Genomic DNA, 23,417 nt, shown 5'->3' with positions numbered 1-23,417 from the left:
AACCAATAAGATGAAAAATCCTAAAAAAATCAAGCCCACCCCCCACCGCCACATGAACGTGACCTAACTTCTAACCCAGTAACCCCACGCCCCACCCCCAAACGAAACCTAGTCACCTTCTTTCTCATTTCTCATCAAGGTTTTAAAAATCGAACTGGTCATCAAACCGTTTTAATCATTGATTTATTAGTTTATTAGTCTAATCGGTTCAACCAATAATTCAACTAAAAAAATCGTTTTAGAATAGAATAATAAATAAATTATAAATAAACATTCTAAAATATAAATATAGTCTAATAAAAATTTTAATGTCTTCCAAATATAAAGTATTACATCAACCAAAATCTAATATAACCTTTGATTTCTTTGCTTGCCATTCTTGGGGTTGCCAGCATTTTTTTTAGATAACATGCCATTTCTACTCCCTATAAACAACTGGACATCAGAGACATTCTCTTAACAACTTGATATGAAGTAAAGTAGCATTAGAAGTTAGAACACAAAGTATCCTTCCCAGTTCAAGTTTCAGTGTGGCATCTATCTATCTATTTATCTATCTATCTTATAACAAATTTTTCAGCCAAATTTTAACAAGTTTCAGCACATTCTTAATATAGAGTAACAAACTTTTTCAAATCGTTCTGAAGTTAAGCATATTAGAAAAAGAAACCCAACTTTCAGGAGCCAATAACAAAATCATGAAATTTAAACAATATCAAATACAAATCAAAACCATAATTAGAATTCAGAAAAATCAATGTCTAATCTTATTATTCATAAACATATTCAAAAAGGACAGATACTCACAAATTTAGCATGATTTTGAAGTAGAACAAGAATGAGAGCAGATGAAATCAGTGGTAACATGATGGCAAGGCACGACAGAGACAGTAACAGAGGTAGCAGCACTGGCGACTGTCTTCGAGCTCAAACACGACGGAAGCAGCAAAGGCTTCACCCTTCACGTGACCTCCACCCCTTCTTTTCCCTACGCAGCGCGACGCGACGGCAGAGGAGAGTGGAGCATATGCGACCCGATAGCAAAGACGAACTGCGACGACGCTGAAACAATAGGAACGACGGTTGGACCAGATTCGACGGCGGCGGTGACACAGCTTGAAGAGGAGAGTGATGGAGGCTAGGGTTTGAGCAGACGAAGACCAGCGAGGCAGAGAATGACGGCGAGTTCGAGGAAGACGCACCGATTTTTGAATGAGGGAGAAGCACGGACGATCGGACGAAAACACGGTGGTGCTTGAGAGCAAACGAACGACGACGCTGAGCCCTGTGGCGATGGGAGACTTGTAACCTAGGGTTGTATTTTGGGGAGAAAGATTGAAGAATGGCTTGAGGGGTTGATGCTCAGGAGACCTGTCCATTTCATTTTCTAACAGAATGGAAAAATGACGCCGTTTTTCAAAATCGGTCGGATCCCAATTTGGTCCGACCGACCGATTCACGGCTAGTTCAACAGTTTGAGAATGGTTTTGATTATGACGGTTTTTGATGTTGAATCAAACCGTAAAAGTCATCGATTCGCGGTTAAACCGATCAGACCGACCGGTCCGGTTCGGTTTACAAAATCATGGTTCTCATAGTCTCGCTCTCTGCACCTCCCAGCGAGGGTGAGAGACCGTTCCTCCCACCACCTCGCAACGCCGCCAAAGCCTTCCTCCCAGCGCCGCTGAATTTTTCCTCCCACTGCTCCCAGGACCTCCTCGCGGACAGAGCACCACGAAGCCCCAGCCACAGCCAGCGCCCAGCAGCCTAGCACCACCCTCGCACAGTCGCACCCAGCAGGCCAGCAGTAGCACAGCACCACCCACTCACTCAGGACCATCCAGCGGACAGACCACCGTTTCTGGCCACCCAGCATAGCACCACCGTTTATGGGGAATCCAACAACCAACCCTTTCCAAACCCAATTCCTTTGTTCCTCAGTCTTCATTGAAATTCTCCATCGTCTCTTGTGGACACTCTCTCTCCATTCTTCAGTCTCCTTCGTCATTGGTACCCCTTATCATCTCTCTCAGTGTTCTTCCTTGTAATTTATTTTATTTGGTGAAAAGTCTTTGATTTTTATGTGGTTATGAGTTCTAACTTGATGATCCTTTTGTTTTTTTTTGGCTCAAATTTGATGACCCTTTTGGTATGATGCTCTCTTAGTGATAATTGGCGGTTAAAGTTTGAAGCTTGTGATGCTGATAATTTATTGTGGATTGTGATGTTCATTCATCGATAATTTAATTGTAAGCTATGGTTCTGTCTTCATGCATAATCCACGTTTCTATGCTATGATTATGATGCGATTTATCGATAGTTTGATTTAGTAGCCAATCAAACTTGAGATGTTATTATGTTACTGTGTACCAGATTGGAATATCAGTTTTTAGATTGATCAGGAAATAAGATTAAATAGCATGAGTTTAATTTGGGGATTGTTTCATATTTCATGGTTTGGGATTCAGTGTGTATAAACTTAGAGCCTCGTAACAGCTTTTATCTTTTCAAACTACTGTTTAAAATTTATATAGTTAGTGAAATTGATGTACCATGAATTGTTTATTGTTAAATTAAGCTTATAGTTATACCTATTTAAACTTTTGATTTTAAGGGCACGCCTGGAGTTACTGGATCTAATATAAAGAAGTTTAGCTGTTTTGTTGGAGAAGACACCATAATTTGGTTATCTCAAAAATTTATTTTTATTTTTAATTGTGTTAACTATTGAAATTTTAAACTTCTTTAATTGTTGTATTTGAATTCCTTTTGTCATTAAATTTTATTGGATCAAGACTTTGTTAGCTATTGTATATTTGTGTTTGTCAATTTCAATGGACTTTGTGAAATAATATGGTAGTATTTTTTTTGAATTGATTGAAAAAACCAAATAAATCGAACCAAATCAAACCAAAAGTTTGGATGGCCTCAATAAAAAAACCGAATCAAACCAAACTGCAGTTTAATTAGACATTGAATTTGATGACCATTCTCTCAAACACCGAAGCAAACCGCACCGCTAAGTGTTTGAAAATGTTTTTTTTTTTAATGAAAAAGCTCAACACACTAAGTGGAGCATATAGAGAGCAAGAAACATAAGTACAACTGAACATAAAATAGAGCTACTAACTGAAAAAAGTAAAGCAACCCCTAGTCATCTTCGGCATTGCCATCAACAACCAAAGGGAGCACCCCCAATCCACTCGTCGGAGATCACAAAGGATCTGTTAGTGATTTCCGCGACATCTGAGCCTTTATTATTGAACACTCGATTATTCCTTTCCAGCCAAATTGTCCATATTACAGCAAAGAACCCAATCAACCACTTCTTCCTCTCATCCTTTCTCTGTGCGGCAGTCGTCTAGCTCTCAAAGTGTTGCTTAAGTGTACATGGTATGGTCCAGTCTCTTCCAAAAGCGTACAGCCAAGCACCCCACACTTGCCACGTGATCTCACATCCGAGAAACAGATGAAGAGCAGACTCAACAGCCTACAGCATAACGCACACGAATTATCAAGCTGATTAATGACCCCTAATCTGCAAAGTCGTTCTTTAGTATTCACCCTCTCAACCAAGACAAACAAAGAGAATAATTCAACCCTAGGCGGTACGAAGCCCCTCCAGATAGCACTAGTGAAGTTATAACTTGTTATTTCCTCCGGAAGGACTGCTTCCTGCATCACCTATACAAAGGAATTAGTAGAGAAAATACCAGTTCTATCAAATTTTCATATTGCCCTATCCTCTCTCTCAGGTGTTAGCTTAACTGAACGTAAGAGCTCATGGAGTTAGTTCAAAAGTTCCAGCTCCCATTGAAATAACTCCCTTCTCCACTGAAAGCTCCATATCCACTCTAACCCATCCCAAAACCCACAGTCCTCTATAACAGATCCTTTAAGGTTTGAGACCGAAAAAAGTCTAGAGAACAGATCTTTCAAGACCCCACCAGTTAACCAGTCATCCTCCCAGAACCGGACTGTTCTCCCGTTTCTCACATCCAGTGACAAGCCTCTAATCATCTTTTCTCTGATTTGTGGCTCTCTGATATGAAGCCGACAAATGTCCTTCCACGGACCCCCTCCTGAAGGAACCGGTTGACCATGCAGCAACTCAGAAGAGTTCATATTATTACAAGAGCAAACTACTTTCTTCCATAAGGGGCAATTCTCTTTCGAGAACTGCCACCACCATTTACGAGAACTGCCACCACCATTTAAATAGAAGAGCTGTATTTCGAAGCACTGCATCTTCCACTCCCAACCCACCCGCCTTTTTAGGAGCTACCACTACCTCCCATCGAACTAGTGGCATCCCGATCTTCCCATCGTCTTTACTCCACAAGAACCGCCGTTGCAATGAGATCAACTCCTCTGCTACTGCCTTTGGCATCTTGTAGGCAGATTATTAAAAACAGACTTAATGAATACTAGCTTACTTGTTCGTTCTTTCTTTATTGCTTAAAGTTTTCAAATTTAAGTAAGTTTATGCCAATAATATTAGTATGTGCATAGTTGAGAAGCATACTCTAGAGGGTTTGATTAGTAATAACTCAGTGTTTGTTAGTTCTTTAATTCTCTGAGTACGTTCCCTGTTCTCAATATTTTTGAAAATGTGTGATTGAACATCAACCTTGTTAGAAATTAGGTTTTGTTAGGCATCAACCTTCAATAATGTGATTTTTTTATTGTTGAAATATTTGTTTTGGACTCAGGGTTCAACTCATTATTTGTTGGTCATCATTCTTTTCCTTCACTAATTACCATAACCTTTTTCGGCATACAATGCTACCGTGGAACTCTCTAACTAGAAGAGGATACTGTATCAGCTCTTCCTACATAATATAATGAATATGTTCCTTTAATTGCACAAACTCTGCAGATTCTAATAAAGATTATCTGCATGCTTGCTTCTATTCTAATTGCATAAGACTTATGTTATTCCTTTTTCTTTAGCAGTTAGATCACTGTATTTTATAAGTGTAGGCTAGTAAGTGCCCTGCTTACTATGTATTGACATTTATATTCAGTGTTTGTAGTGGCTAAATTTTCAGATAAGTCCTTCCATTATTGGGAGTGCTTGTTTGGTTTTCTTTGGAGAAATAATAGTGTTCACTGTGTAGGCAGGGGTAGGCTCCCCTAAAAGTGTAGTTGATGAATTTGTGTGAAGGGGAGAAGAAGCAGTAGGCATGTAAGCAGGGGAGGAGAGGGCGGGTTGAATCCTAACGATTAATGTGCTAAACATAACCGCTTGATGTGGTGTAAGAACTGGTATCAAATGTGAGAGAATAGGTTATGGAATTGTACCTAATCTGTAGGATTGAGCAAACCAGTTTCATTATACTCTCCTCTCAAGTGTATTATTCACTCAAAATGAAAGATAAAAAAGTGTCATAAGGTATCTGGTGTTCTAGAGACCAGTTTCTCTCTCAATTTTAGCTTCGGCAAAGTTAGGTACAAGATATCATTCTTGCATTTATAATGCTAAAATTATTTGAAATTTAGAGGTTGTGAATGCACTCAAACAGAGAAGGAAAGTGGGAACTTATTTTTGGCTCTTTTATTATTGATGCTCTGACTTTACTAGAGAAATTATAGATTAGTTAATTTCAGCCATGTTAGGAGAAAAGGTAATAAAGTAGTTCATAAACTTGCACATTTGGCTCTTACCATTCTAAATACAATGTGAATGGAAGAGGCCCCTCAGCATGTATTAAATCTAATCTTACTAGATATCATCTGTTCCGTTGAATGAAATTACAATCTTTTTAATAAAAAAAATTACATTTTGATTTATCTAAAACCTCAAATTAAAAACATTTAAATTTGTAAAATTTTTTACACTTACACAAATTGATAAATTATAAATTTATCTATTTAAATAAATAAAAACCCTTTTATATCGGATAGCACAACAGAAACTTAAAAATGTTCATATTTATATTATAAATGAAATGTAAATATACTTTTAAGCCACAAATATAAGTGTAAGAATTTAATTTTAAACAATATAATAATATATTATTATATCAGAAAAATGATTAAATTTTAAGTTTATTATTTAAAAATTTATAAATATAATTAAATATTTGTGTAAAAAAATCAATTTTTTAATTAATAGTGTTAAACATGTGCATCTTACATTTTAATTTAACATGATAAATCAAAAATAATATTTATAACCATAAAGTTTTTAACTTTATTATAATGCTATCTATATAATAAGTGTATTAAATATGTTATTTTATATTTATTTAAACTAAATTACAATAGAACAGTTTGAAATCTATAATATTATTGAATCATAAGAAAAAATACTTAAAAAAAACTAACAAAAATTTATCAACAATCTAATAATTTACTAACTTCATTAAAAAAATAATTGCTAATAATATTATGTTCTATGTTACACATTTTATTTTAAATTTAAAAGTATAGTTATAAATAAATTAATTATATGTATAATAAATATTTGTACAAAAATATAAATTATTAAAATAAAATATTATTTTTTATTTACAAATATTAAAAACTTCTTTATATTTATGAATTTATTATTTTAAAATTTATAAATATAATTAGATATTTGTGTAAAAAAAATCAATATTTTTAACTATTGAACAAAGGAGAAATATATTTATAATTTATTTATAATTTTTTATGTTAAAAAAAAATAGATATTTGGATTTTGGAGGCTTTGTCAAGGTTTTCATGTTTCACGCCGTCAGCCCCATATCAGAAAACCCTGCTGGGCTCTATTTATATTCTTCTTTCTTCTCTTCTGAGAGAGAGAGGGAGAGAGAAAGAGAGAGAAACCGAATCGAATCCATTGCCATGGGGACCCCGGAGACAACACGCGAGCCCTGCCCTGATCGCATCCTCGACGACATTGGCGGCGCTTTTGGCATGGGAGTCGTCGGAGGCTCCGGCTTTCACTTCATGAAGGGCTTCTTCAACTCTCCCAAGGGTTCACGCCTCGTCGGCGCTTCACAGGCAGTGCGTCTCCACGCGCCGAGACTGGGCGGAAGCTTTGCGGTTTGGGGTGGACTCTTCTCCACCTTCGACTGCACCATGGTCTATGTTCGTCAGAAGGAGGATCCATGGAACTCAATCATATCTGGATTCGCTGCCGGAGGATTTCTCTCCCTGCGTCAGGGACCCGCCGCCGTCACGCGCTCCGCCATGTTCGGTGGTATCTTGCTGGCCCTTATGGAAGGAGGTATGATCATGGCTAACAAGGCCTTCTCTGCACGGCAGATGCCGCCTCTCACGGAGGAACCTATGCTGGCTGGTTACCCTTCAGGCGTCGGATTTCCGGGTCAGCACGGTCCTCAGCCTGCTCCGCCGACGGCCTCGGAATCGGAGGCTAAAACTTCTTGGTTTGGTGGATTCTTCGGTGGAGAGAAGAAGGAGGAGCCGGCGTTTGGTGGAGGAAGCGAAACGAAGATTCTGGAGAGTTTTGATGCCCCACCGGTGCCGAATTTCGAGTACAAGTGAAAGAAACAAAAAAGAAAAGGAGAAATAAGTGGTCATGGGGGAACAAATTCAAGGGTTAGGATTAGGGACGAGATTCTTGCATCAGCTAAGTATAGTTTTCAATTAATTTGTTCTTTTTAGACTGCTACTGTTATGCTAGGTAGCTTAATTTTGTCGGGAAATTATGAACCTTTTAGAAGGATAAATGGATTCAGGTGGTAGTGCACTCTGTAAATGTTCTGTTTCGTTGTTCATTCTTTCATTATTGCTTAAAGTTTTCAAATTTAAGTATTATGTGCATGGTTGAGAAGCATATTAGTAACTCAGTGTTTTTTAGTTCTTTAATTCTCTGAGTACGTTCCCAGTTCTCAATATTTTTGGAAATGTGTGATTGAACTTCAACCTTGTTAGAAGTTAGGTCGTGTTAGACATCAACCTTCAACATTAGGAGAGGGCGGGTTGAACCCTAACGATTAATGTGCTAAACATAACCGCTTGATGTGGTGTAAATGAAAGGTAAAAAAGTGCAATAAGGTATCTGGTGTTCTAGAGACCAGTTTCTCTCTCAATTTTAGCTTCGGCAAAGTTAGTTACAAGGTATCATTATTGCATCTGTATTGCTATTCCTCCTAGAACCTGACTATGGTAAAATAGTTACATGGGGTAACATTGCAATGGGGCGGGGATAATTCAGCCACATCACTATCAATTTGCGAAGATGCGAGTCTCGTCAAAACTCCGGTATTACTAGTCAAATAACTGATCTTAGTCAGAATTTACTTTTATTGAGGAAGGGCCTGCTCTCTGGTTCTCCCATGGTATTGATCAACATGATTGCTTTGCTTTTACTTTAGAAGATTTTCATAGGCAACATGACTTGATGATGAAGTATGATTGGGACTTTGATCATGACTTGGAACTTGGAAGATGTTCCTGCTATGGACTTATGGAAAGGTGACTTCTTATTGTGTTGAAAAGCAATATACCTTGATCACACATTGTTGTTCTTTTTGACAGCTATTTACAGTTATATGTCATTTCTGACCACTTCCTTCTAACTATTATTTAGAGAAGACTTTATCAGGATGCACATAGTTTATCTGACTGTTTGGTATTACCATCTGCAGTTGCAGAATGTAAGCTGAAAGATGGTAACTGGCTGCAATGGGATACTTTGCGTGTGCTGTACTCAGTGCTGTCAAAGGTTGGTAATTTTCAGCTTTTGGTGGTTTTGGTTTGAGCATGAATGACTTTTCTTTGCCTTGTTATCAAAATCTTTCTGTTAAGTTATTTCTGTCCTAATGTTGTGTTGAAATGGTATACCTTCGTTTAGTTTGTTCTTTGATATCATTTACTCACCATGGGCTAGCCTTTCGTGCAAGATTAGCAACCATCTCTCATCTTCACAACTTAGAATCAGAGAAATTACCGGAATCCCGGTGCCAAGTCCTTTTTATCATTGACAAATGTGCACTTAGTGATTTGTGACTAATAGAACCCCAAATAGAAACAGGGGGGAGAGGAGCGAAAGAGGTGCAATGTCCCTTAGGACTAAAATTAACATGAAATGTTGCACAGAACAAGAACATACAGTAAAAGTTTCTGAGCCCAGCATAGGGTGTTCATTCTCTCCGAAACATAACCTTAAAATTCTCTCCCACTGACCAGTTTGGTATCAAATTGGCTGGTTCCTACGGATTTGACCTGTCATTAAATGTGACGATTGCAGATCCATTCCTAATGTTGAACCAAACCGGCTTGTTGACTTGTTCAGTCCGGTTTTAATAACTATGCACATATTCCTCTATTCTCCCACTCACAATTGATTTAGTCCTCCCCCCCCCCCCCCCCCCCCCAACTTGCCTTCCCGATGTAACTAACAATGGTAGCTACTAGCTAAATAGGCTGGTTCCTATCAATTGTTATGCTAGATTGTTAATTTCATAGTTTGATTTTGTTGTAGGTGTTTTTGGGGGGGGGGGGGGGGGGGGGACAGTGAAGATCCATGGATTTTGTTAATTTCATAGTTTGCAGTTTTGCACAAGCCTCTAGAAGCTTTGGTTGCTAAGTTCTTTTTGTTTGGTGCTTGGTAGTGTAACTAATAGCGGATAGCAATTAGCATCTCAGTGTGTTGATGTTGAGCCAAAATCCTGTGTGAAAATATGGTGGCATATGGGGGAAGGCATAGCAGCCTATGATGAATTTTACCAACACAGAGAATGAAATAACCAAAAGAATGACATCAACTTTCAACTAACGTATTACATAGAAAGTAGAAAAAGGAATACTATAAATAAGGAAACAACTCAAACAAGCGATACTATAGTGGTAACTGGCATACTCTGCTCTAATATTTCTTGGGCCTTTATTGGGCGTTTTAAATTCATATACACAACAAAGAGAAAAAATATTGGTTTGCCTATTTTTAGTTTATTTTAAATTCATATTACCAACAACATTTCTATTTGAAAATGCAGTGGTTGTGTGTTAATTATGTTAATTTTCTTTTTCCTATGATATATTTATATGCATGAATAGTAATACTTCGTTTTTTTTAGCCTCGCTAAACATGCTATAAAGGGTGGTCTAGTGAGATTGTTCATGTCTTAAACAATGGGTTCTTTATCCAAATAAAATAAAAAAGAGATTTTATTATCATATTATCCTAAATTAATTTCTATTATAAATTGTCTTATTCTTTATTTATGTAGATTGTTGTAGAATACATTTGTTCCGGGGCTTACCTAGAACCGGACGGTGGTTGGGCTTGTCTGAGGCCCAAGCGTTGGAGGAGTGTGGTCTCCGACTTGGTTTACGTCTGGGAGCCGCCTCCGAGTTGTGTGTTCCAAGAGATGGGGGGTGGTACCTGCAAAGACACTCCGATGCCTAAGTCAGCATGGGGTTAAGCAGGTTTAGAATGTATTGGAACTTAGAGATACCTGAGGAGTATCAGGGTATTTATAGTGGTGATCCAATAACCACCGTTGGAGTAGTGCCACCTTTTTAGGTGGATAACCGTCCCTTTTATCTAGGGATTGTTGGGATATGGCTTCTAGAAGTGGTTAGAGAGATTTTAGGGGCAGTTACTTATTTGAATAAGTGTTATCTGCCAGCTATCTCTTGAACCCGACTTCTTCGGAAAGAAGTCTGTGTTGAGTCCGACCTCTTCTAAAGAGGTCGGTGAATAACGAAGGCCAATCTTTGGATTGGGCCTCTTGGTGTATTTGGACCTGGGCCATACCGTTGGGTCAGGGTAGGAACAACATTGTTTCAAGTTTTGTACGTAATACACTGAAGCTATTTAGTAGCATGATTTGGCTAAGGATTATAGTGCTAAATTGTTACACCCCAATACGAATCTAAAAAATTTTCACAAGAGAGACAAAGTATATATAATATGATAATAATTTTTGTAATTATATTATTATAAAATATGATTAGTCTTTAAATGATCTAACTAAAAAATTAAAACGATAAAATAATAATTTAAAATAATAACAAACAATTTAAAATTTTATTATTCTGAATTTTATATTTTAAAATGTTTAAATAATTTTTTTATTATCAATACAATTAAATATCTCTCTTTTTATATATGTTATTAAACAGTTGTTTAAAAATTTATTTTTCATATGATTATGAAGCCAACTTTTTATGATATTCATTACAGAGATAGTTCTTTCATAAAATTAAAACTAGAAGAAATATTAATAGATAAATAATAATTTTTTGAGTCTTAACCAATTTTTTAGAAAGAACACTAATTTTTTTTAGGTTAAATTACACAGTTAGTCTCTACACTTTCAGTGAAATTGCAAATTGGTTCTTATAGTTTAAAAGCGTATAATTGGGTCCCGGAAAAAAAATTAAAATTTGTAATTAGATATTTGTAATTAGATCCTCAATAAGACAATAACTTTTTCCGTCAAAAAAATGCACATTTATCATAATGTCCACTTCTTTTTTTTCCTTTTCTTCCATTATCCTTTCTCTTTTCCTCTTCCCCTCCCTTCTTCACTGGTAGCCATGGCCATGGCATCAACCACCACAGCAGCTCCCTTCTTCTTTCCCTCCCTTCCTCTTTGCAAATTCATTTCCTCCTCAAGCAAATAATAATTTGCTGGGCTGCATTTTTGCATTTCTACTGTTATTCAATGATGCTGATTATATAGTTTGAAATGTTGAATTATAATGAATTCAAAACTCATCCATTATGGAAATTCAGCTTCCTTTTATCGTAGTAGCACACAAAGTCTCAAACTTTGACTCTGTCCAATCTTTCTGAACTCTCTCTGATTATTTCAACATGTAAATGTAATTTTTCTTTTATTTCTTGTACAAGCTTGGGCAAACGAATTATGTTCATACTTGAGAAAATTTGTGGGTTTTGAGTTAACTGAGTCCGGTTGTCTAGATGACCATAATTATAGATAATATCATAATAATGTGATAATTCATATTTTTGGATGTCAACGAATGAAAGATGCATTCTTGGTATTCGATGAAATGCTTGTGAGGAGAAGGGTAGCGTTTGAGGAATGTTGGTACATATCTGAATATGTTTTTCATTGTGCTAGAGCTACATTAAACCAAACAGCACTTGAGATGGTAACAACAACAACGGCAGCCATCTCTTCCATAATCCAATTCATGATGTTCTTTTCTCTTTTTCCTCTGTTTTAAAAAGTGGAGAAGTGATAATGAGAGGGGTGGGGTGGGGGAAGTGATAATGAGAGGGGTGGGGTGGGGGTCGGGGTGGGGATGGGGTGAGTTAGGGATTTTTTGGTTATTTTTAAATAGTTAAATTATAGCGTTCTATACTTTTACTAAAATTACAAATTATTCTTTATTGCTAAACACGTGCAACTCACATGTTTAAAATAGTGAATATGTTGAGAAATATTCCGTTAAATCAAACGGTGTTTGAATGGTAGGGACCTAATTACAAATTTTTAAACTATAAGAACCAATTTGTAATTTCACTAAAAGTGTATAGACTAATTGTATAATTTAATTTTTTTTTAAATTTGAGAATTGATTATTGGAACACACATTTAATATGAAGTTTTCAAGACTGTGAATTGTCAAAAATTAAATGAAAGAAAATTCTAATAGATAAAATTAAAATTTGAAAAAGAATAGAACATCGGTCAAGAGTTAGGGACTTGGGAAGTTTGGGATAATTAAGAGTAATTATAAAGCTGTAACTTATTTTGACTTCCAATTTTTTGTTTTTATTAATTTTTCTTTCTAAAATTTAATATTAAAATAAGTTTAATAAGATAATCCTTTTTAATTTGGGATTAATTATCACAATAATCTTATATATTAGTAGAGTTAAATTTAATAAAATAATTTTTATAATAACTTAATATAGTGGGATCAATATTAATAATATAATTGGGGCAAATAAACTTTTTTATTAGGAGCTATTCAAGAGAGTTTAAAATTTCAATGGGGGCACTTGTCCCCCTCCCTTGTGAATAAAACTGAGGCACTACGATTTAGTAATAAAGTCCTTAAAGAACTAAACCAATAGATCCTACATCGATTTATAATCTACGCGGCACACTTGAATCAATCAAAGACCCCAACAATTGCGCCACTGCACTCGAAGTACCCAACAAGCTTGTACTTGGAAATGAGGTCTTTCACTCCAAATCTTTAATGTCACAATCAATCTACATTACATTGGTCTTTAGCCCTTTACACAAACTCATGAGTACTTGACTTTCCAAGCATAGAGTGAGTCTTTGTGAATATTATTTAGGATTCATATATATTTTTCTGGTACAATAATATACGTCAGAAAATATTAATCTTTATTTTTTTAACCTTTCTTCTTTCACTACATTATTAGTTGATTAAAGAAAAGTTTATTCTCTAGCATTTATGTGAAATAATTGAAAATATCTTTATATTAGATATATTAGGTGAATAAAATTGATTATAAAAAATAAAAAATATTAAAAATTTTTTAGAATTTATTATTTTTTATCATTAATATTTAATAGTGTGGGTTAAAGTATTTGATCAGATTACTAAACTAAAAAAATTTAGTTGATGGCTAAAAGTGATTGACAAAAATAATAAATTTTGACAATATTCTAGTATTTTTTATAAAAAATTATTACTAATTTTTTTTACCCATTTTTCCTCACTTATTCTATCTGCACTATTTAATATACGATTATTGTATATTTTTATTTTTATTTTTATAAATAGATGCCTATTCGAAACTTACAAATTAAAAATCTTACTTAATATTTCAATAATTTTAAAATAAGGTAAAAGAAAGGGTTAAGTATGATTTTGGTTTTTAAGGTATAGGCCAAACTTTTTTTCGTCCCCAACCTTTTTTTGTCTACAAAATCGTCCCTAAAGTTTAACTTAATTTTAAAATCGCCCTTTAAACCAAAATATCCTTCTCTTTCTTCACCAAAATACTCAATTTCTATTCTTCTTGTCCATCACAATTGCATCTCTTCTTCTTTTCCTTCTTTTTCACCAACAACAACAATGAAGCAAAAACAGTATAATAAAAATAAAAAAAAAGAAATAGAAATAAAAACAGCATCAGAAACAGAAGAAACAGAAGCAGAAATAAAATTAAAAACAGAAGCAGAAACAAAATTGGAAACAGAAATATCAACACAAACATAAGTAGAGTTTGAAACATAAAAATAGAAACAGAAAAATAATGGATTAACAAAATCAGAATTAGAAGCAATTTGATTAACAATAAATTAACAAAATCAGAATCAGAAACAATGTGTTTAACAATGTGAATAACAAAATCAGAAATAGAAGCAGAATTAGAACCCTAGGGAGGAGTAGCGGCACAGAGCAATCGCCATTGAGCACTGTGAGGGAGACGAAAGAGCGCAAGCGAGAAAGGGCAGAGAGGGAGAACATATCGGAGAAAGAGAAGGGGAAGGGGGCCGTTGCGCCATCGCCGAGCTTCTAACGCCGTTGCCAAACCGCCGCCGTTGAGTTCACCAAGAAGAAAGACGACAAAGACGGCGAGTACGGGAGAGAGCCATCGTCGAGCTTCTAATGTCGTTGCCAAACCACCACCGTTGAGTTTACCAAGAAGAAGGACGACGAAGACAGCGAGTTCGGGAGAGAGGAACTAAGGGAGAAGACCACGCCAGAGTGGGAGCCGCCCCTTCTTCTTCCCTTCCCTTTTTCCTCCTCCTTCTTCTTCTTATTATTCTTCTTCTTCCCCCCTCCCCCTTTCTTCTTCCCTTCCACGTTCTTTCTCCCTCTTGTCCGTTTTCTTTCTTCTTCTTTTTTTTCTTTTTTTATTTTATAATTTTTATTTAGTTAGGGGTAATTTGGGAATAAAATTTAAAATTTTGGTAAAAATGACGATTTTAAAACCAAGTTAAATCTTAAGAATGATTTTGTACGCAAAAAAAATTTGGAAACGAAAAACTTTTTTGAACTATAACTTAGCGTGCGTTTGGTTGGTATCCATGTACATCAAAGACATAGACACCGTGGTACATGTCCATTGTTGTTTGTTGAGACACAAATTTTTAATGGACGTGGTGACACACAAGTGTACATAAAATACATGTTTTCAGTGTCTCTCATTAAAACTGAGACATTAAGACACAGTTTATAAGACACAAAATTTTACATTTTTATCCCTTCTTTTTTTTTTTGAAATACTAATGTACCTTTTATTTCATTTAACCCTAATCCCCTTTTTCCCTGTTATCTTCATTATGGGTTTCTAACTCGATAAAGGCAAAAACCTTCCAACATCCACATACCTTCCTCTTCCCTTCTCCTTCCTCCTTCCTCCATCCTCTTTCTTCTATTATTGTGTCCCTCCATCATCCCTCATTCCTCCTCCATCTTCTTCTGTCACTACCACTTCCTTCCATCACTTCTCCGATTGCTACTGTCACTGTCTCCGCTCTTTGTCACTCATCCAGATCTGTCGCCTACTATTGCAACAGTCGCAGCGTCGTCGCCATGCAGTTCTCAGAAAATAGCAAAATCGCGGCGCCATTGTAGGACCGTGCCTATTCGCCTTCCTCTGTTTTGCAACTCTCATCGCCTTCCAGCAACTCGCAGTCGTTATTGTCTTCTTATACTCTTCTATTGTCATCAGTGCTATCTCTCTCATTCTCTTGATTTTTTTAAATTTTAGTTTATTGTTATTGTCTTGCTTCTTTCGGTCATTTTTTTTGAGATAGACAAATAATTATTGTTAAAAAATTTAACACGGTTCTTTTGTTAATTATAAAGGATGATGATGATGAATCTGATATTGGTATTAATGATGATTATATATGATGGTGGTAATTGTAAATGTTAATAGTGATAGTGATAATGATATTACTGATGGGATAAATTTAGTATATTGATATGGATGTAAATTTAGTGTATTGTTGTGTATAGTGTTACTAAATATAATAAAAAATTTGTGTATATTTATGTCTATATATTATTATGTATGTCTTTGTATTTTTGTCCATCACTTTGTGTCTTTGTTACTAAACAAAGTATTAAAGATCAAACTCTTAAAAAAATATTTTTTATAATATCTTGACATATATATAATAAATACTTAATATTTTTAATACTAAAAAGATAATAAATAATTAGGAAAATGAGTTATATATATTGAATACAAAAAACGCTGAGTATCATTATTATTGACTGTTGACTCAATCTCCAAACGTTTGAAAGACTTGTAAATAGGAAGTTAGAAACAGAGCAAAGCTTGACATATGTACATTTATGCTATTTTGACTCTTAAATGACTCATAGGACACAAAGAACAGCACAAGTATGTGGGATGGGATCTATGTGCTTTTGTCTTTATTAGTGTTAACATCTCATAGTTAAATTCTAAGAAGATATAAATTAATAACTCCATATTTATTAAAAATTGAGTTAATTCGGAAAAATTATAAATGATTACTTAGAGCAAAAGTTAGTTTATTTTTTTTTTGGTGACTCAAAAGTTAGTTTATTTGAGAGCGGTAAATAAATTTCGAATTTTAAATCTTGTATAAATGACCGAAATCAAAATAAGAAGCCAATAATATAATTTTTATTGGGCTTATTTCTTTTATGCGAAGTTTAAGTCTAATTTTTTGAGCCTCTCTTTACACTCTTTTGTCATTAACTTAATTAAAATTGTGCAGTCATTAAAAAAAATGCAATTACAAATTAAGAGAAAAAAAGCAAAAGTAGAATTTTTATTTTTATGCAGAATAATAAATTTTAAATGGAATTTTTTTATTCGTTTATCGTTGGATTAGTCTGAAATTTAGATTTCGGTGTATTTTTGTTGCTACTTTACTTAATATATATATATATATATTTTAACCGAAGATAGGGAGACTCGAACCCGTAACCTCTTAGGTGAGTATGGAAAGGCTATACCATTTAAGTTATAACTCTTTATCAATATATTTACTTATTTATAGTTGTATCATATTGTGTTTTGATTATTTTCATATTATTCTTGTATTAGATATTTATGTTGTTTTTGTTATTGGACTCTTTCATACTGGCATCAAAGCTTGGCATTTTTTGGACTTGTAATTTGTGAACAATGGAAGCTAATACTAATACTAATAGGATGATCACTCTTAATGATCTTAATTATGATATGTAAAAGTCAAAGGTGAAAGATTTACTTTATGTTAAGAATTTCTATCAACCAATTTTTTGGTAACGAGAAGCCTAATGATAAATCCGATGATGAGTGAGTTTTGTTGCATAAACAAATTTGTGGATATATTAGGTAATGGGTTAATGATAATGCACTGAACCATATTATTAGAGAGACATATGCTCAGACTCTTTGGACTAAATTTCATCACTTGTATGCTTGAAAAACTGGGAATAACAAGATATTTTTTATTAAACAGTTGTTGGCCTTGAAATATACAAATAAGACATTAATGACAGATCACTTGAATAACTTTCATAGAATCATGATCAATTATCTTTTATGGATATCAAGTTTGTTGAAGAGGTTCAAGAATTGTTATTTCTTGACTCTTCACTTGATTTGTGAAAAATTCTCAAAATTTTATTTTTTAATTCTATTCTTGATGGTGTAATTTCTATGGATCTTAACAAGAACAGTGTTTTGAATAAAGAAATGAGAAGAAAGTCAAAAAGTGCATTAGCTACACATTCAAATGTTTTGATTTCGAGTCTAGAGGTAGAAACAAAAGTCGAGGTCCTAAAAGGAGAGATTAAAGTAGAAGCAAATTTTAAGGAAGGTATACATATATGGAGTGTCATCATTGTGGTCAAAAGAGACATTTTTGAAAAAATTTTGTTAGCAACTAAAGAAAGAAGCAAGTAAAGGCAAGAGCATAAACAAAAATGATAGTGACAATGAAGACAAGGTCAATATAACTTTTAATGATTTTTTTTCTAGTTAAAGAATTTAAACCTGTTAATCTTGTTGATAATAGCATTAGTTGGGTGATTGGTAGTGGTGCTTCTATTCATGTTACATTTAGGAGAATTTTGTTTACATCTTATACTCCTAAAAATTTTAGTGATGTAAAAATGACTCATCAAAAGTGTTACAAAATGTGTCCGTGTATAACGGATTTGCCTAGAAACCTTCAACACTACCAGATTGATTTGAAGCGTGTGAAGCATGTTCTAGATGTTCGATTAAACTTACTTTCTATTAGTAAATTGTGTGATAAAGACATAGACAGCTCATTCTCTTGTGATAGTTGAAAGCTTGTCAATGCTTTGCTGAAAATTAAAACAAACAGAATTTTTTCAAGAGCCATCCACCTTCAAAAAACTGGAGATATTTGACTTGGTGCATTCTAATGTATGTGGTCCAATGAACACAAGAATACTTGGAGGGTCTATCTATTTTATAACATTTATTGATGATCATTTTAGAAAATTATAGGTTTACACTTTAAAGACCAAATATCAAGTTTTGGATATGTTCAAGTAATTTCAAATTTCTATTGAAAGAGAAACTAGGAAGAAATTAAAATGCATTCATATTGATAATAATGGTGAATACTCAGGTCCATTTGATGCTTATTATAAAGAGTATTGTGACACCTTATCACCCTAAGCCTTATCTCTGGCCGTAAAGCCAAGGATAACAAAGTGCCACGACAATTCTAAGGCTCATATAATAATATATATGGAAGAAAGTAATAATACTAGAAGCACGATAGAGAAATAAAGTTCAAAGACGCAGAAAATAGAGATACAAAAGTGCGAAGCATTCACACACGAACTAACTACAAGCAAAAAGGATAAGATACACAAGATAAAGATACAAGATCACAAGGTATATAGCTAAAAGAATACTAGCCACAGCCCGTAGAGTTTAGGCTGACTAGTTAATACAGATATAACAGAATTTTTGAAATAAAAGAGCAACATCCTAACTCTCAAAGTAAGTCTCTAAGGCAACAAGATACAAATATACAAAAATGAGAGATACTATATCAATATAACCAAAATGCAAAAGATAAAAGTGAATCCTCCGCTCTGTCACCATCCCGCAAACTCAACGTGGTGGGTTGTGACCTGCCTCTGAAAAATAACAACACATATAGTATGAGAATCGAAGGTTCTCAATATAATAACAGTGCCCAATATATAAAATATAGGGTTTTAGGACACCAAAACCAATCCTAGAACTTCACCTCAAGCATAAGATTCAAACTTAAAGTAACTTAAACCATAAAGGGTTATCTATCTTAACGGATTTCTAACTAACATAAACATCGTTGTTCCACAGCCTTCACCAATTTATCCTCCGTGCAATCCCATCGCCACCGCCTACCGAGCCTCCTCAATCCCAGCAGAAAACACAAGTAATTGCAAATAAGTAAAATACAGGTAATATGCATATATAGCAAATAATTCAGGAAGCAAGTAAACACGTTATATATTTAGGCGAAAGATGCAAATATGCAAAGCAAGCAAACACATAGAAGATGCACATGATGAATGCCTGTCCTATTGGTCGTGGTATCACTTGTCGGTTCAACTACCAACCCGACACGTCCCCCTTGGGATGTCGCCTTTCGGTCACGAATAAAATCGGTACCCCAGGGATATAGTACCCGGCACACTTTTGTGACTCGAAAGGATGCAAGCGGGATACTCAGCTCAGACCTCACATCTCAATGTAAGCGGGATTAATCATCGTCCTTACGCCGGTGCTGCGACCTCGACAAGCGGGATTAACCACCGTCCTTGCCAGGCACATAGCGACTCATCAATCTCAATATATCAATAACATATAACTCAGTCTCAGTGATCACTGCTCATAGCATAAGTTTTTTAATATTTATATCATCAATCTCAACAACCACAACCATTCGTTTGTCTCAATACACCATCATCTCAACACTCCACCAGATCATTCAAGCTATTCAGTCCATAGTTCATCCCAAGTCTAAGTCACCGTCTTCTAACTTACTAACGAAAAATCTTTAATTTAAGCTACCAAAACCATTCTTACTAGTCCTATGGCCTAGTCACTCATTATAAGTCTTAAATAGTAGTTAAGGAAGTTTAGAAAGTTAGATGAATCATTAAAATGAAGAAAAATAAGTTTTCAGAAAAACAGGGGTCATGCATACTCATGCCCCTGTCCCGCGTATGTACAACGCCAAAAATGGGTGGTTGCATAGGCAGAACCTCACCCGCGTACGCAAGAGTCCCAAACAGGAGGGAATCTCCGCGTTACGTGTTACAAGTTGTGTACGCATATGTGTAAAAACACCATTTTTGCGTACGCGAGGGTGCTTGGCAGCGGCCAATCCCTGCATTGCGTGCAACAGTTCGCGTACCCATGCCTTAAGAACTTTGGAAAACTTTAAAAGCTGCAGAATTCAGATTTTTGTACCAAACTTTAAACACTCGTAATTTTTTCGTTTTAAAATATTTTTCATTTATTTTTTCAAACGTTTAAAACCTCTCGAATTTGACTTTCATTTAAATTAAGTTTCATCCAAAATGAGAGTCCAGAGCACAATTTATGACTCGTCAAAATTGGTTAAAAAATAGTTTCTACCAAAATTTGCAAAACCTCTAACTTTCCAAAACTCATAATGCCAAATCAATTCACTCACAGCCCAACCAACACCAAAACAATCCAAAATCCCTAATAAATATTATTCAACCATATCTCAATCCTACATCCATCTTAATTATTCAATCACCACTCAATCAACTCATACAATTACAAAATTCTCAATTTTTTCAGCAATTATTCGCCATTTCACCATTCTCAACAATTATTAATCCAACCTCAATCATACCATGTTCGCACGATTTCAATTCATTACTCATCAATATGCATCATCATCACATCACAATCATAATATCAAATCCTTATCGTCACATTCAAATATATGCCACTCATACAAGCCTCATCACAATTCACATTCCACATACATAATCCAAACAACCATTTATTTAATTCAATCCTATCTTAAGGTCAACTAACCTAAATTTTATGAAACATTACATATTAAATAAAGAAAATCAAACTCCAAACATTACATATTTTTGCACAATCCAAAAATCACCAAACGCTCACTTCCAAGCAAACTCAACAAACTTCCACCACCAAAACCAATCCAAATGCTACAACCAACTCTAAAAATCACCAAATTCAAGCTATATATACCAATTCACCACAATTAATACCTAGGGTTCACCAAAATCACAAATCTATAAGGACAAAGAGTTTCCTTACCTTACCCAATAGTGATTGGGACATAAACCAACAATAATCCACTATTGAATGGCACCTAAACAACCAAAATCACAAAATCTATTCAACATCTATATCCAAAAATGCAAAATCTGTTAGAGCTGAAGAAAGGAGTATGAATTTTGAGTTCTTACCAGCAATACCTAGCTAGAATTGACGGGCTCAGCGAGACTATGCGTGGCTGTAAACGGTACACAAATCGAAATACCGTAACTCAAGATATGAGCGAAAGAAGGAGATGATGAATAGTATCAAATTCTCTCCTCTCACCCTTGTACCTCAGCTGCATATGTTTGTGTTTATGGTTAATGAATAAGCTGAAAGCTCATTAACGAAGTATATATATGTTGAGTCTTGGGTCCAACTTGGGTCTGGTTTAACCATGTAGTATTTTAGGTTCGTTTGGCCCAACTTCGGGTCAAACCTTTAAAATTAGTGTCCAGTTTTTAATTTTAAATACTTTTCTAAATTTTTCTATAGTTTTTATCACTCACACAGTACTGGACAGAATCAACTCGGTACTGCTGACTAATTTACCGGTATGCATTTTTACGCAATTTTCTACAAAAATTCAAATTTTTCTACTCAAAATTCACTAAATTCAAATCTCACCTTTAAATTTTTAAATTAAGACTTTTAAATTTTTGAACCTATTTCGAGAAATTAAATTATTATTTTATTTTAATTAAGCAGTTAATTAAATTACGATTCTTACAAGTATGGTATAAGACAATAGAAGACTCCTCAAAAATTTTTTCAATTGAATGACTCGGCTAAAATGATGAATAAAACATCGGTTGAAAGAGTTAGGTGCTTATTATTACAGCTTGAATTGACAAAATTCTTTTAGAGTGAAATTTAAACAATGTTGTTCATGTCTTGAACTAGATACCATGTGTTTCTTTGCAATTTGAAGTGTTAGAAAAGGTATGGTCAAGTAAAGATGTTTTTTATGATAATTAAGAGTCTTTGAATGTGAATGCTTTGAACATATATCCAAATATGAGAAATCCAAGCTTGGTGTAAAAACTAGGTAGCGTATTTTTATTGGTTATGGCATGAATGAGTTTGGTACAGATTTTATGATCCTACTAGTGTTTTTGTCCGTAATAACATTACAGAAATATAAATATTTTAAAATTACATTATTTTTGTCCTAACATTATAGATTATATCACAAAAGATTTATAGAATCAAACTAGTTTTATAAAAAAATCGTAGGGGATAAAAGTCCTTGTCGATTAAAAAGAACAGGGTCTCCATAGATAAAAAAATTAAATAATAATCTTTTTAGTTATTATTTTCATGTGAAAGAGTTTAATTGTTACTAATAATTAATTTTAGCATTCATTATCTTAAACTTAAAAAAATTTAATATGTATACTTTTATGTTTGATTAGGCATTAAGTCTATTGCATAAATAAAAATAATTAATTTTTATACTTATTATTTAAAAATAATATTTATATATATATAATTAGTTATTAATATAAAAAAATATATTAATAGTTATAAAATTAATTCAAAGTCCATTTTTTTAAACAATTGAATTTTGATTCTAATTATTAATTACAATATTAGTATTCTCTCCAAATTATATGTAATAAATATTTGAAAGAAGAGAAATGAAAATATAAATTAGAAAGATAAGCGGTGAAAATTTGAAACTAAATAAAAAAACTAAAAAAATATATATTTTTATGTGAATAATATTATGTAATTATTTTTTAATTATATTTATATTTTTATGTGAATAATATTATGTAATTATTTTTTAATTATATTTAATTATAGATTTAATATATTTTTATAATTTTATGAATTTATTTGAATTATATTATTTTATTAATTGTTATTGTAGATCAGAAGAGTAGAAAGAGATAAAAAGTGAAAGAGAAAATAAAAAGATAGCGAAAAAGAATGAGAGAGGGAGTTTCTTAATTATAGAAGAAATAATTTTATTTTAATCATAATAAAAGAATATCTTTGGCACATTTTAATTTATCAAATTAGTCATATAAAATATAAATTATAAATTATATATAAAGTGGGAAGGGTAGAGAGAAATAAAAAAGGAGAGAGAGGTAGATAAGAGAATGGAGAAAGAGAATTTATTAATTTTAAAGAAAAATATTTCATCTCAATTTTAATAAGAGAGTGTCATGCAACATATTTTGGTTATTAA

The 23,417-nt window shown here is 33.8% G+C and overlaps 2 protein-coding genes across 2 annotated transcripts; both read left to right on the top strand.

Moving 5' to 3' along the window:
- The first annotated feature begins 6,735 nt into the window (after positions 1-6,735).
- On the top strand, positions 6,736-7,761 carry LOC130943507 (mitochondrial import inner membrane translocase subunit TIM17-2-like). Its single transcript, XM_057871411.1, has one exon. It carries the CDS (start codon positions 6,832-6,834, stop codon positions 7,492-7,494), a length of 663 nt encoding a protein of 220 aa, XP_057727394.1. The 5' UTR covers positions 6,736-6,831; the 3' UTR covers positions 7,495-7,761.
- Positions 7,762-7,982: 221 nt separating this feature from the next.
- LOC130943508 (uncharacterized) lies at positions 7,983-10,846 on the top strand. The gene is made up of 3 exons (XM_057871412.1): positions 7,983-8,427; positions 8,601-8,677; positions 10,185-10,846. Exons 1-3 carry the CDS (start codon positions 8,364-8,366, stop codon positions 10,377-10,379), a joined length of 336 nt encoding a protein of 111 aa, XP_057727395.1. The 5' UTR covers positions 7,983-8,363; the 3' UTR covers positions 10,380-10,846.
- Positions 10,847-23,417: the final 12,571 nt, after the last annotated feature.

The sequence above is a fragment of the Arachis stenosperma genome, chromosome 8 (assembly GCF_014773155.1).
Source record: "Arachis stenosperma cultivar V10309 chromosome 8, arast.V10309.gnm1.PFL2, whole genome shotgun sequence".
NCBI lineage: Eukaryota > Viridiplantae > Streptophyta > Magnoliopsida > Fabales > Fabaceae > Arachis > Arachis stenosperma.
The sequence above is the reverse complement of the archived record's forward strand: the minus strand, read 5'-3'. Positions and strand labels throughout refer to the sequence as shown.